General features: G+C 34.4%; 1 protein-coding gene across 4 annotated transcripts in view; it reads left to right on the top strand.

Moving 5' to 3' along the window:
* LOC123307709 (ubiquitin carboxyl-terminal hydrolase 34) overlaps positions 1-14,306 on the top strand; it is a 177,075-nt gene that overhangs the window by 77,274 nt on the left and 85,495 nt on the right. For all 4 annotated transcript variants that reach the window (XM_044890118.1, XM_044890121.1, XM_044890119.1 and 1 more), the window contains 4 exons: positions 3,982-4,279; positions 9,379-9,533; positions 9,590-9,817; positions 13,941-14,117. In XM_044890118.1, coding sequence (XP_044746053.1) covers positions 3,982-4,279; positions 9,379-9,533; positions 9,590-9,817; positions 13,941-14,117 — 858 coding nt within the window. The remainder of the gene's footprint in view (positions 1-3,981; positions 4,280-9,378; positions 9,534-9,589; positions 9,818-13,940; positions 14,118-14,306) is intronic.

A 14,306-nucleotide genomic window follows, 5' to 3' on the forward strand; every position in this document is an offset into this window, starting at 1 on the left:
TTCAACGATATTTATTTTCAGTTCATTGTCAGGCAACAATCTTTTCTATTTAATTTGCTTCTGACAAATTAGTAGAATTTACGCAGGAGCAAATCGTCGATTTAATTTTTAATTGATTTTGTTTCAGAGATTGGGAGTGGAAACCCTAAAAAGTTTATTAAGAAATGCAGAATCACTTTTGCCTTATGACAGATACCCCGTTTTCGACGCATAAGCGAGAAATAGGGTGTCCAACGTCGTATTTGAGCATTATTCTAATGAGTGTGCTCAGTTATGTATAAACCTCAAAGTAACGGTTTCTGGTCACATCGGAGTATTTTTGAGTGCTCAATTCAGAAAAGATGAAGAACACCGAAAAAAAAATTCTAAATTGAATTTCATTTTGCCTGAATGAACACAATTTTCGAACAAATTCTGTGAAGAAAGTTTTTCATAACACGAACACAACTTTTTCTTTACATGTCTACAGCGAAAAAAAAATTTCACCCCAAATTGTTGAAATGTTTCCTGATTGTAGGAAACTACAAAAGGAACTACAATCAGGAAACATTTCAACAATTTCGGGTGAATTTTTTTTTCGCTGTAGACATGTGAAGAAAAAGTTGTGTTCGATTTATGAAAACATTTCTTCACATAAATTGTTCGAAAATTGTCTTCATTCAGAAAATGAAATTCAATTTGGAAATTTTTTTTTCGGAATTCTTCATCTTGTCTGAATTGAGCACTCAAAAATACTCCGATGTGACCAGAAACCATTACTTCGAGGGTATATGTCATGAGGCAACAGTGATTCTCCCGGTGTCGTTTACCCACTATACATGTTTGTCCAGTTAATGATGAAACGCCCTGTACAAACAAGTATTTGTTATGTACACTCGATAAATAATCGTCAGCCGGCACGATGCCGGTGGAATATGCGTCAGTCGAACTGCATAAGATGCAGCGCGCTAAAGGAAGCTGGTCACTGCCCTTGACTTTGGAAGCCTGACTGACGCAGAATCCACCACTATAAACGTGACTGACGTCCATTTTTACGTTCAATTTGATCAATAATCTTTTTTCAAAATTAAGTTAAGATCGGCCACTTCAATTTTCAGATTTTTCCGACCACTTCAACCGCCTGACTGACGATGTTTCCACCATCGGATAAGTGACTGACGCCCATTTTCACTCATAATCATAATTTACATTATTACAAAGTTTTACGTAGAGATCAATCACTTTTTTTAAGATTTTTCCGGCGAGTTTCACCGCCTCCCAGGCCCACCACGGTCGCGCTGATGACTGACTTTCGATTTCGAGTACTAGTGTAACACTCTAATTAATCACATTCGAGTTGGAGATATAAATCACTGATAAAAAAGTGACACCACCTCCCGGAGTATTATTATGGCGAATACTTAAAACAACAAATAGTCTTTTTTCAGCCTTATTCGTTAGTGTTATTATTTAAATAGAAAATATTGTACAGGGTGGCTAAAATTGGATGGGAACATTGGTATTTCGGAAAGAGCATCGGTTGAATTACATATCGCAAAGTTTCACAATTTGATGTGAAACAAATATCCATTTTGAAAATTTCGCATACTTCCAGAAAAAGATGTGAGAAATTTCATGAATGATATTTTTCCTTCCTAGAACTGTTATAGTTTCTTTTTCCTAGTATTTCAAACACAAGTAAGAATAGTAAATATTATTAGTAAAAATGCTTTTGCGTGAATAATCAGAAGCAGCCTTTTGAAAAAAAAATGATATTGAAAGAACGTGACGTCTCGGAGTTCATCAGCCAATAAACTAACAGAATTATTGTCTTGCTAGGTTCCTATTCGGAAATATTTTTTATGTTCACAACATGGAAATTCCTCCTCTCTTCTTAACAAATCCAGCTAATATTTTGTATATTCCTAAGAACAGTTGGCAAAATTGTTTTTCCATTCAGTATTATTTCGTCTTGAAATTCTACATATTGAACAGAGAGAGCACGGGGAACGTGACGTCATTTTTAGATCTCCTTCTCGGTCATTTTTATACCCGAATGTACTGGCAGTTCTGTCTACATAATCAACTTATTTGTTTATTTGATATTTGTACTATTTACGTCTTGTTTTTTCAAAAGTTTATTGAATTTCTAACATTTCGTAGCGCAATATGAATTTGAAACATGTGATTATAAGATTTGCTGTTGAGTTGAACTCATTTTTGATGATTAGGAAGAGGAAGGTCAAGGCATCGGAAATGGTACCAACTTTCGTTTTTCATATATAACACCCAGATATTTATCCATATTCTACATTGCTTTAATCAATGTATCATATTATCCGCAAAAAATTCGTCTGAAATCTAAAAAAAAATCTGTGGACATCGACTTCAAATTAGGTTGCACCGTCCGAAAAATCCTTTTGTTTTTCATTACGACAACAGGGACAGTGTTTCAAAGAGGAACTCGTTGATTAGATGGTTCATTCCAGAATCGCATCTTTTCAATCTGTCACATCAATACTGTTCCTTTATTACGATCAGAAAAAAGTAACCTGAAAATTTGATCCTTCCAGTCTCTCCACTTTCCTCCAAGATGCAATTCTGGAACGTCACTTTTATCACTGACGGCAGTTACAACTGAGATGTCTGAAACTATGGTGTACTCACTGATTCGATTTTGTTTCATTTTTGTCAGGAATATCAGATCAGTTTCATTCTTCCCACTGTAGGTAGCGCTTAAGATGTCTAAAAACACCATGTTTTTATGCACTAATTAGATTTTGTTTTTCCATCTTTGAAAATAAGGGATAAGTTTTGTTTTTCCCACTGTAGGTATTTAGAAACTGACAGTTGTCAATTGATATTTGAAAATAATTTGAATATATTCCTACAACTTACGAAATATTGTTTTTATAAGGGATTATTGGTGTGTGAAAATGTATTAATTTAGAGAAATAGAACATTCATTCATTTAACATATCGTTCAGTTTTCTGTGTGGACAATAGAACTACAGCTAAGAATTCGGTGTTGTTGAAATTTGAGGCAGGACCAAATCAGATGAATGAACATTCGGACTAAGTTTTATGGCAACTTCAGCAATATTTCAAAGGAACTGTATTGGAAATATGTAATGTGATGTCAACCTGTGATAAGAAACATATAAGAACTTGTTTTTAGAAACTTCTTCTGCATTACTATTTACGCAGGAGCATTTCGTACTGAAGATTTCTATCATTATTTCTTGTGTCTCAGATATTGGGAAAGAGAACCTATAAAGAATCGGAAAGAATCCAAGCAACTCCCAAATATCCTTCAATCAATATCCTTCGTGAACCTATATATATATATATTCAGGAAGAAGATTCTTGCCTCAAATATTTGAGTATATTTATCAAAATCTTCTTCTCTGTCTGCCCTTCAAGGGAGGTAATATTTTATATTGTTTGACAAGAAAACGGCAGTGATTCTTTTGTGTGCAACTGAACAGTGAATACTACCGAAAGTGCATATGTAACAGTAAAGAATTTATGGTGCATGAATTTTCAAGTAAATTCTTTAGAGAATTCTCTGCTGTTGGAAACGGGCTTTAGAAAATTTCAGCGCGAAGTTCGAATGTCTATTTAGATTTATATTATGCCTGCTTTCCTTAACAATTTTTTTGTATCCAAATGTACAACTTTGCCTTCATTCAATCTGTCATTTCAGACATTTCAGTGAAGAAGCTGAAATTCGAATTAGTCCCTCAAATTTTCGGTTCACTTAATAATACTTCTGAATAAGCCTGCGATACATAAGAAGAATCTTCTCCTTCATTAAAATTTTTGTTAATTATTTGTCTACTCATTTTTCTGTAACCGTACCTCTGTTTTCTCAGAATAATTGCTTTTCGTATTCGTTTCCTGATTTCTTCTACTGCTTAGTATCAATATTCAGTTTATTAGAAATTTCAACTAGATTATAATAATATCGTTACAATTCTCATTTTCTATTCTATATCGCAGAGACATGTTCCTCACACAAAAGGTCAAGTGCTCAGTAGGAGAGTTTGGGATATTTTGAGCTTATTACCTACAAGTCCTACACTTCTTAGTGGTTTTCAAAAATTGGACACGCCTCTAAATGAGTTATTAAATCCGTCCAGTGCACAAAAGTTAATGTATTCTCTTTATATAATCGAATCTCTCAGTGCCAATAATACACATTTGAGAGGCAATGAAAAAGAAGAAAATCAGCACTCTTGGTGCCACAAATTCATTCAATATGGGGGCTTGAGGCATTTGTTCGACATATTCAAGTCTGGTAAGTATATTTTTTTGAACTGTTTCAAATTTTTGTTAGTTTCTTCTCAGTGATAAATAACTTCTCATCTTTCCTGTTTTTATATTTAGAAATTGCTTATATTTTTAGAGTCTTACATCATAACATCATTTGACCATACCAACCAACTCTATGCTCTACTTTCTACTTGATATCATCTCGAGCATTTTTTTTTGTCAATTCGATGAGATCAAGTAGTAATTTTCTCATTATTAATTTTAACGTGGTCAAATCGAAGTATCTCGGAAAACTTTATAGATCTATAAAGAATCAAAAATAAATATGACTTTCAATCAGGATGGTAGATAATTGGGAATATTTTACAACTTTTTAAAAAGTTCGAAAAAATTTTTAAGACTATGAAGTTTTTTTGCTATGATTATGTTGTTTGTTAGTGTTGAAAAATGAAAATAGTTACATTTTCGAAAAGTTTTAGTATTCGTATAGTGTGTTTCACGAAAACGGACATTGGACTTACTCATTGAGCGAAATTAAAAATGAAGCCATCAATATCAAGGACTATTCAAATGTCAATCAGTATAATAATAGTTATTTATACAAATGAGTCAAATGAATGTTTATTCATGAGAGGAAAGTTCGAATGGATAAACATTCATAACCTACATATTGTATACAAAATTTAATTCCATTTTGATCAGGATTCAAATGATAAAACTTTCCAGAGAATTATCTAATTTATGAAATGACAAAGGTGTCGCTATTATTCAATCCATAACAACAAGAGCATGTGACATTTATCGGCGTTTATTAATAATAAATAAATATACAATAGTAATATAAGCATTATACACATCCACTCAAAATGAAAGTAAACATTTGCTTCCAACCAAAGTTTGCACTTGTGCGTTGGCAGTGCTTGCTTGAATTTAACAAAAACAAAATTCTAATGTATCTATGTCCATCTCCAATCGTGATGGCATATGAAATTATGTCTATTTACGAACACATACCAAAGTGGGCGTAACTTGCTGTTTATCCAATTTTTTATTTTCTTAATAATGTTGATTTTGTCTTTATTGCTTTGATGTAGATAAAATAGTTGATAATAATAATAGGCAATCTCAGATTTATTTTATCACTTGTTATAAGAGTACACAATATATTCTGTTATGGCGACGAAAACTATTCAGAAATATCCATTTCTGAATGTAGGTTTATGGGCATATTTTTATTTAGGAAGAGAGAGAGAACTGTTCTTTATTGTCATAGACAAGAGCCATTGACCTTAGTCCTTCAGCTCAGTATATTACATGCATTCCACAAAAAAACAACAATATTAATAAATTCACATTCAAGTCTTCTTTTCGTAAAAATTGTTGTAGGAAATTTTCTTGTTAGATTGTTAATGGGATCATCTTTTGATATTTCAAGATTGAAGATCATGAACTGGGATTTTTCATTAGTTCCTCTAGTTGTTCCATACATTTCGTCAACTTTTTCTCATGGGATATCAAAATGATGTCGTCTGTAGAACATATCGTAGTGTATTGGCGTTGCAAAATAAGATTGCAGCGCTAGGATCAGCAGTTACGGAACTATAGTATGGCTCTTATTATTATGTTTTTATAACCTCAAAAATTAATCGGTTTTTGAGTGTTCAGTTTGGATGCGTGTTTTGTTGTTTGAATAGACTAGAAGTGAATATAAGGATTTTTCGCTTAGTAAATTTAATTAACTGTATATATAATCATTCGAATTTAGGTGATCCTAGTGCCCGATTTCTATGGATACATATTCGGGCCATATTCGGGTTATTATGGCTGCCACTAGAGGGCGTATCGCTTATTTTGCAAGGCGAATATTATAGTAACGGTGAAAGTGGAAAGCCTTGAGGTGTACCGGGTGGCCCGTTCGAAATTCCTCATCCCCTTTTATCTGTGAAAGTATAATAGCTAAAAGAAAATTTCACTTAAAAGTTGTTCATGCTCTTTCGAACTTTATTTTTTTGATTAAGTTTTAAAAGAAAATGAATTATATACAAGGTGGTGACAAAATGTCATGATTTATCAAATGTAACACGCTAAATATTATTGAATATTTGAATAGAGCTTCAAAAGACATTCACAAAAATATGGGTCAAAGTGGGTCTGTGATTTTTTATTTTTGACTTATGAGCGTTTATCTTTAAAAAAGTATCCAACTTATCTTTCATAATCTAGAGCTGACATTTCTAGCTTTGACACATATCTTTTTTTTTTTAATCAAATGGATGGTGCTCTCGCTGTGATTTTTTCATTGAATATGTAAAGTTAAGGAAATATCAGCTTTATTTATATCCAGGCTGATAGCCGATGTTTTAAAATTCTTCAAAGTAGCATTTTGGGTGTTCGAGATCAAGATAGTCATAGGGTGGCTGGTGGCTCCGTGTTCTCCTTCGCTACTGTTTTTGTGCATCCTTTTTCTTCCATTATTATGTTCACTCTCTTTATGTTACACTTGTTGAAGCGAAGCTCTCTGTTGCACCCTGTGTTGGTTTTTCTAGATCTAGTTCTATCAGCATTGCCAGGTGATAAGACCCTAAATCCGGGATAAGTTCAACTTCTGTCACATTATTTTTCAGGTTGGAGGTGTGCATTATGATGTCTGGCGTAGTATCTGGACCGTTATCCTTTCAGAATGTGGGCATAGTCGGTAACTGTATGAAGGGGCTGTTTTGAAGGAAATTATATATTTGTTTTTTTTTCACCTTGTTCACATGAAAATCTCCAACAATTAATGCGTACTTGGACTGCACAGCTTTCGTGAATATATGTATTTTCTTCTATTTCATACCATGGGTGGACATATATCAGAAAGATATGTAGATTATCATCTTTGAAAGCTAGAGTGGAGAGTAGGGTTTCATTATTCCGGTTATTGATTGAAGGGGGGGTTGTGTTTTCCCATGTTCAGGCTGGGGCATTTTACCAAACTTCCACCAATAGCTCTCTCATCCTTCTCCACGATTTGGTTAAGAATAACCAGTCCAGGTATTTGAATTCCTTATCGTCTCTGATTTTTGTCTCTACAAACATGGCGCATTTGATATTGTTTTTCTCTTTATAATGATTGATCAAGTGTTAGTTAGGGATATAGCTGTTCATATTGTTGCACAGTAACTTGATCTTAGACTTGAATTTGCCTGTTTTTTTGGCTGGTGACTGGCTGGTTCTGTTGGAGAATCTGCTTCAGGATCTTCTAAACCGAACATGAGTATATTCCCCGATAATACCGTTGTTGTGTGTACGTTATATTCATTTTCTTCAGTTTTTATATACATTCTTTTACCTCTATTTGAATTCTTTGGTTTGTTTAGTTTCCTGATATATGTGTTTAGTATGATATTGTGTATGGTGACTGAGGAATGTATTTTTTTTGTGGATTCTTGGATGTCTCTCGATTTTCTGTTGAGTGGCTTAATACTAGCATTTGTGACAACCTTTATAGGTTTTTCCGGATATCGTGGGCCTTTTTAAGACCAAGCCTGGTGATTTTCGTCGCCACATGTTGAACATTTGGTGGTTGATCGTATTTACACATGGTAGGTTTGTGTGGCCCATGACATTTCGTATATTGTGGTCGAATTTGAGACAGATGTTGCATGAAATTCAAGTTGGTTCTGGAGGATTACTTGGATATACCGAATAATGACGATGATTGTAGAATAATCCATAATAATTAATAATTCTTCAGAACCTGTGATGAGACGTATCAAGTTGTTGGAGACTTGAATTGCCGAGATATTATTTTTCTGCAGTATATGTGATCTAGATTGTTTTCTGTCAAGAATTTACTGAGTTCTTCATCGTTAATATTGTTTTCTATACCAGCAGTCACTACGGAGTATGTTTTTTTGTGTCCAACTATCTCTTCAGTAATTCATAGGTGTTTATTGAATTCTTCGTATTCTATAAATCGGACATTTGCATTCAGTCTTTTATTTTTTCACTGTTTACCATTATATGAAACAGGTTGAGATAATTCAGTATTTTGAATTCCTTTCATCTTTATAGAATAATCAATGTTTGTTGTTTTTGATGTGTTGATATTTTTATGCTTTGGGTTTGAGTTTATATTTATTATTTGAGTTGGTGTTTTGGTTGTTTTTGGTTTTTTTAGTTACGTTTGGAAATCCCTTGAATCTGTTTTCTTCATAATCAGAATCTTTGTTGTTATTTTGATTTCAATGTGGAAAAACATCATTGGAATTCGCTGCGGACACCTTGATGAGGCCATGAATCGGATAACTTCTTACTTTCACAAAAGTATGTGAGGTCGACGAAAAAATGTAACATGCACCTTGGCAAAAAACTGTCTATATTGTCTCGCCTGCTTGCTATCCTCGGCTGCGCCTCGGCTATCAATTTGCAAACTCAGCTGTAATAGACAGTCTATGGTACATAAATAACTATTTTCGTCGACCTCAACATAAAATGACATTTTACGTACTAATTCCCGAACGAAAAGTCGACTATTTTTGATGGCAAATATTTTTCGTCCGCATCAGATACTTTTCGTCCGACCTTTTTGTCTCATAGAAACAAATACGACATTGGCGATTAATCAATTTCGAGAGCCAGGATTCGATAAAAACTGGCGGTAACTGTCAACTATTGTCAAATTGATTCTTTAAAACCGACATCGACTTATTTAAGACAGGATTAACGTTAATTCCATGATTGCCATGGTAACTGCTATAGAAATCTGAGAAATAATCCAGTATTAACGTTAATCTCGCCTCAAATTAGTCGGTGTACACGGCCTTTAGAAATATGCTAGATTTCACGAGTGAATTAAAAACGTGGTTTGAATATTAGTGTTCATTTCAATCAAGAATTGATAGTGATAGCGATATGGATATGAATAACATTCAACAGAGATGAGGGAATTAGCATCTACCCAGTAAACATTGAAGCGTCTCAGTTATATTGCTGAAACAGTTCATTTGCAACATGAAACATTTCATTCATATAATATATTTCAAAAATATGAAGTAGCAAAGGCTTCATCTTTAAATAATAATTTTCGTGCTTATTTGTAACGAGGATGTTGTTATCAATGTTTGTATATTTTATTCATAGGTGTTCTACAGAGAGACGGAGGGGATGGGTGTGAATGGCAGCAAGACTGCTTAGCATCTTTGTTGAAGACTTTGTACCAACTCGGAGTTGAACAGTGGATTTCTGAAATGAGACAAACAAGAACCGAAAAAGTTGTGATACCAAACCTCAACGAAGTAAGTGAATTAGTTTCAGGATTCCACTTATTCTTGTTGTATCTTTTTTTTTTCAGGCAATGATAAGTATGATGGATGTAAAAACAACTTTGCCGCAATTGACTAGTATTCTTGAGGAAGCATCTTTACCGAAAGATCTCAATCAATACAAAACAGGGCTATGGGGAAGATCTCAAGTAGTACACTATGCGTTAGGTCTTTTAGTATCGTGGTTGCATTCCAGTGAAGAAGCACAAGAAGCACTTTTCACCATGCCAAATTTCTCCACGTGGTTGAAAAGATTGGTAAATATACATTACCACATAAATTTTACGGGTTGAGCCTTTTTGTTTTCTAATTGTAGGTTTCTAAGAGTGAGGGAACCTTTCATTTGTCATTCCGTTTGAAAAAATAATATTTTTCCTTAAATATCTAATTTGTACGTTATGAATCGTAGTCATGAAATAGAGATATACAGATTCGTGCTATTCACAGTCTCAGAACTAGGAAGCAATTGATCACATTTTCCTAGAAGGAATATTATGTTATGACTTTGTTTCTCATGAAATGAATACATAGTTTTATTCGTCATCACATCATGATTTGCTGGTATAAGTCTTCGTTTCTTCCTTTTCAAGGCTATCATCTATAGGCCAATAGCGTTAGACACTAAAATCGACCAATTATGGAAAAATTACAACCAAGGAATTCATTGCAGGAATAGCTTCAGATATGTCCCAATATTAAAATCCTAGGCTTTCCTTTTTTTTTGAAGTAATTCAACATTGAATTTTGCGTCGAATGAGATCAAGAGCGTATTTTGTTAGTACCTGCCAAAATTTCAAAAGAATTAAATTTTGAGAGGTCACTTTCGAACATATGAAAAGTGAACTGTGGTAATCAAAAATATGAAAGCTTACGTATCCCAAGGTCAAAATTAATTATCAAAAAAAAATGTTCCGAACACAGCCGTTTACTATTTCCACTAACCAAACGACAAACAAATTGAAAAGAAGAGATGAAAAATAAAAAAAAATATATTTCACGTAAAGCAGCTAATAATAAAAAAATCAAAATTATTCCTTTAATCGAATTCTTGTTGTATTATGGAATATGGTTCTCATCTGGTTATATCCCATACCCCCATCGTCAAGGACACATCAAGGGATCTCGACAGCTCTGACAGTCTTAACTTTTTGTGGACTCTCTATCCTTGTCGTAGTCTGAATAAATAATTCAGTGCTATACTGTACTGACGAGAGGAAATGATCCAGGTCGAGCAGTACAAATACTTGGGAAGCTTCATAAATACTAGGGCTAACCTATACACGGAAATACACAACCGTATCAATTCGGCATCACGGGCATTCTGGAAGCTAAAGGACAGAGTGTTTCTAAAGCACGTTCTCAATCTGGGAACTGTTTACAAAGCAATGGTTCTCCCAACGCTTCTTTACGGAATCGAAAGCTGGAGGCCCTACAGGCGGCACATTAAACAGCTTGAACAAACGCAACAACGTCATCACAAATGATGCACATCAGATGGTTCCACAAAATTTCGAATGCAGAAGTCTTGCAATGCGCGAGTTGTATAACAATTGAGACTCAAGTAGCGAGGGCCCGACTCAGATCGAGCAGCCACATTATGAGGATGCAAGACACACAAGACTCCCCAAAATAGCTCTGTATGGCGAATTCACAGAGGGAACTTTGAAACCAGGAGGCCAGTATGAGCGGTTAAGTATATACTGCATCAATCCCTAAAATAATGCCTATCATAACTGGGAACAACTAGCGTTAGACATTTCACAGTGGAGGTCTTTGGTCCACAGTTATAATGGAGACTCGAGAAGAATACAGCGGCGGCCAGATCTAGTTGGTGACTATCCATGCCCGGAGTGTGGAAGGATCTGTAGGTCACGGTTGGGTCTTTTCAGTCACAGGAGAAGTAGCCCTAAGAAAAATTATAAGTCATATTCATATTCATGACCCATGGTTATTTTTTTTTATCTGGTACGCGAAATTAGGGATGTATTTCAGAGTGGCCGATTGTTTCAGTAGCAGGTCTTGGTAAAGATTAGTTTATTCTTTATTTCTTGTATTATCCTCCTCGTGGATTTACCTATTTTTTATGGCTCACAATTACGTTGTATTGTCTTTTGCAACTAACTACAAAATTTAAATTCTGAATCAATACAGGTATATTTAATGGATCGTTTTTACTTATAAGCTACATAATATATTCGCAAGGTTAGTTTCAAATGACTTCACGATGTACTATTACTTCATTCCATGTTTATTTCAATGCATGTTAGAGACCGGCTGGTCTTGGACTTGATACATTTTACATAATGAAAATTTTTTTTGTGCTCGGTGTGATTAAAAATGACGGACAAGTGTATTCTGTGTGTGGAGGTTATAAAGGAGGATGATGAAATCAAGAAAACTCCTAAGAGAGCATTAATGAAAAACATAATTCATATTTTCTATACTATTGCTATGTCGTTAGTTTAGTGAAAAGTGAACCATTGTTTAAAATATGCGACTGTTTGCTATACTTCATTTTGGCTGGATTGACAGTATAAATCTGTCAATCCCGCTGCAGAATTACTACGTTCATTGAGTACAGAGACAAACACACATTTTTACATACGTTTATGGATAGGAGAATACACTGATAACACCGCAGCCTGTCAAAAGTGGCCGCAAGTAATTTTAATTAAATTAATGTTAATCAATATTCCAAGAGAAATTTCGTTTACTCCGTTTTGAAATAAAATATCATCCACATCATAGCAATGCATGTAAAGAATACTAAAATCCATAGCTGCCGTTGCACACTGGGCCGCAACTACCTCGCAGCCAGGTGTAAGCAGGTAACATTTCGATGTATTTCTACGTTCATGACGTACACGGATGTTTTTGATATCAAATTAAAGCTAATTTTTTTCGAATAGGATGATGTATGGCTGCCTGTGAAAAAATGGCCGCAAGTTAGGTCTGCCATCTGTTAAAATAGCGAGATATCTGAAATAAAGTGAAAGAGATGGCGCGCAACTCCACTTGTTAGATAAGGATGATTGATGCCAGCCGACTTAACATTTACAAAATTATAATTACGTAATGAATATTATGAAAAAAACTCAAAGTATTAAGAGGTTTATTTTATAATAAAAAATAATTTATCCATCAAGTACAAATGTAATTAGATCTGAAAAATTTTTTTCGTGTTTCTTCAAAATCAGTCTCTTGAATCAAGTTATATTTTATATCAGTGTATTACATTTTCTAGTCCAAGTCCGATTCGTCGCTGCTTTCACAATCGCAGTTGTCACTATCGTCGTCACAATCAGAGTTTTTTTCATCATCTGAAAATGTGTTGATACATTTTCAACTTGTATCGGAGTTGAACTTCCCAAAAACCATGTTGGTTTCAGGGCACCATCCAGAAGAAGCCAACCATTTATTCTCCGCACTAAACTTTAAACAGTGATACTTAGTAGCATTGAGCAATATCGAATGGATGAAAATCTCGTGACGATAAGCGCCGCCGAAAGTGCAATCTGGTTGTTTTCCAGTGCGAAACTAAACCGGAACATGTGTGAAAGATCCCATAATATCAGTAGATATAATTCGGAACATCGGGTAAGAACCCGATGGTGCGAAATGAATCTAACTCTCTCTTACTATATTTCGGATAACTCGCTATTTTAACAGGTGGCAGACCTAACTTGCGGCTATTTTTTCACAGGCAGCCATACATCATCCTATTCGAAAAAAATTAGCTTTAATTTGATATCAGAAACATCCGTGTACGTCATGAACGTAGAAATACATCGAAATGTTACCTGCTTACACCTGGCTGCGAGGTAGTTGCGGCCGAGTGTGCAACGGCAGCTATGGATTTTAGTATTCTTTACATGCATTGTTATGATGTGGTTGATATTTTATTTCGAAACGGAGTGAACGAAATTTCTCTTGGAATATTGATTAACATTAATTCAATTAAAATTACTTGCGGCCACTTTTGACAGGCTGCGGTGTTATCAGTGTATTCTCCTATCCATAAACGTATGTGAAAATGTGTGTTTGTCTCTGTAAGTAATGAACGTAGTAATTCTGCAGTAGGATCTTAGACTATACAGTTTTAATATTTGTGTAATTTTTAAGTATCACAGCTCACATTTCCGTCGATGATCGAAAATTTAATTGTTTAATTGAAATGGGTGGTGCAAAAAACGCTCTTGATCCTATTCGACGCAGAATTCAATGCTCAATATCTTTTTTAGATCAGTTTCCGGAAATATTTCGGGATGATCAGGCCTATAAAATCATCTTAAGTTACCAATGTAGATATGTTTCATTCGACAACAACATTCAGTGTAGTTAAAAATACCCTGTATTTATAAAATGTATTTTTTTTATCAGGTTTTGGAAGATCCGGAGCCAGCGGTGAGGAGAGAAACTTGTTCAGCTATTTATAAATTGTGTTTGGGCATTCCAGCTACATCAAACAATCCAGAATTCACTTTAGTGGCACCTATGTTAGTGAAACTCCTTCTTTTTCTGGAAATTGCAGAAAATATGAGACCTACAAAAAATGAGGTACGTTTTACTCGAAGAAATGAATATTTATATGCATTCTAACACATGCAACAAGTTCCATGTGTTCCTCTTTAGAGTATGGCCAATTCCACCCACTTATAATTGAGTTCCTGAATTTGAGGTCCAAATCAATTGATGATTCTTGTATAAAATCGAAAATAAAAATTTGATAAAAAAAGCTTCGCAAAA

Source organism: Coccinella septempunctata, chromosome 2 (genome assembly GCF_907165205.1).
Source record: "Coccinella septempunctata chromosome 2, icCocSept1.1, whole genome shotgun sequence".
Classification (NCBI taxonomy): Eukaryota; Metazoa; Arthropoda; class Insecta; order Coleoptera; family Coccinellidae; genus Coccinella; species Coccinella septempunctata.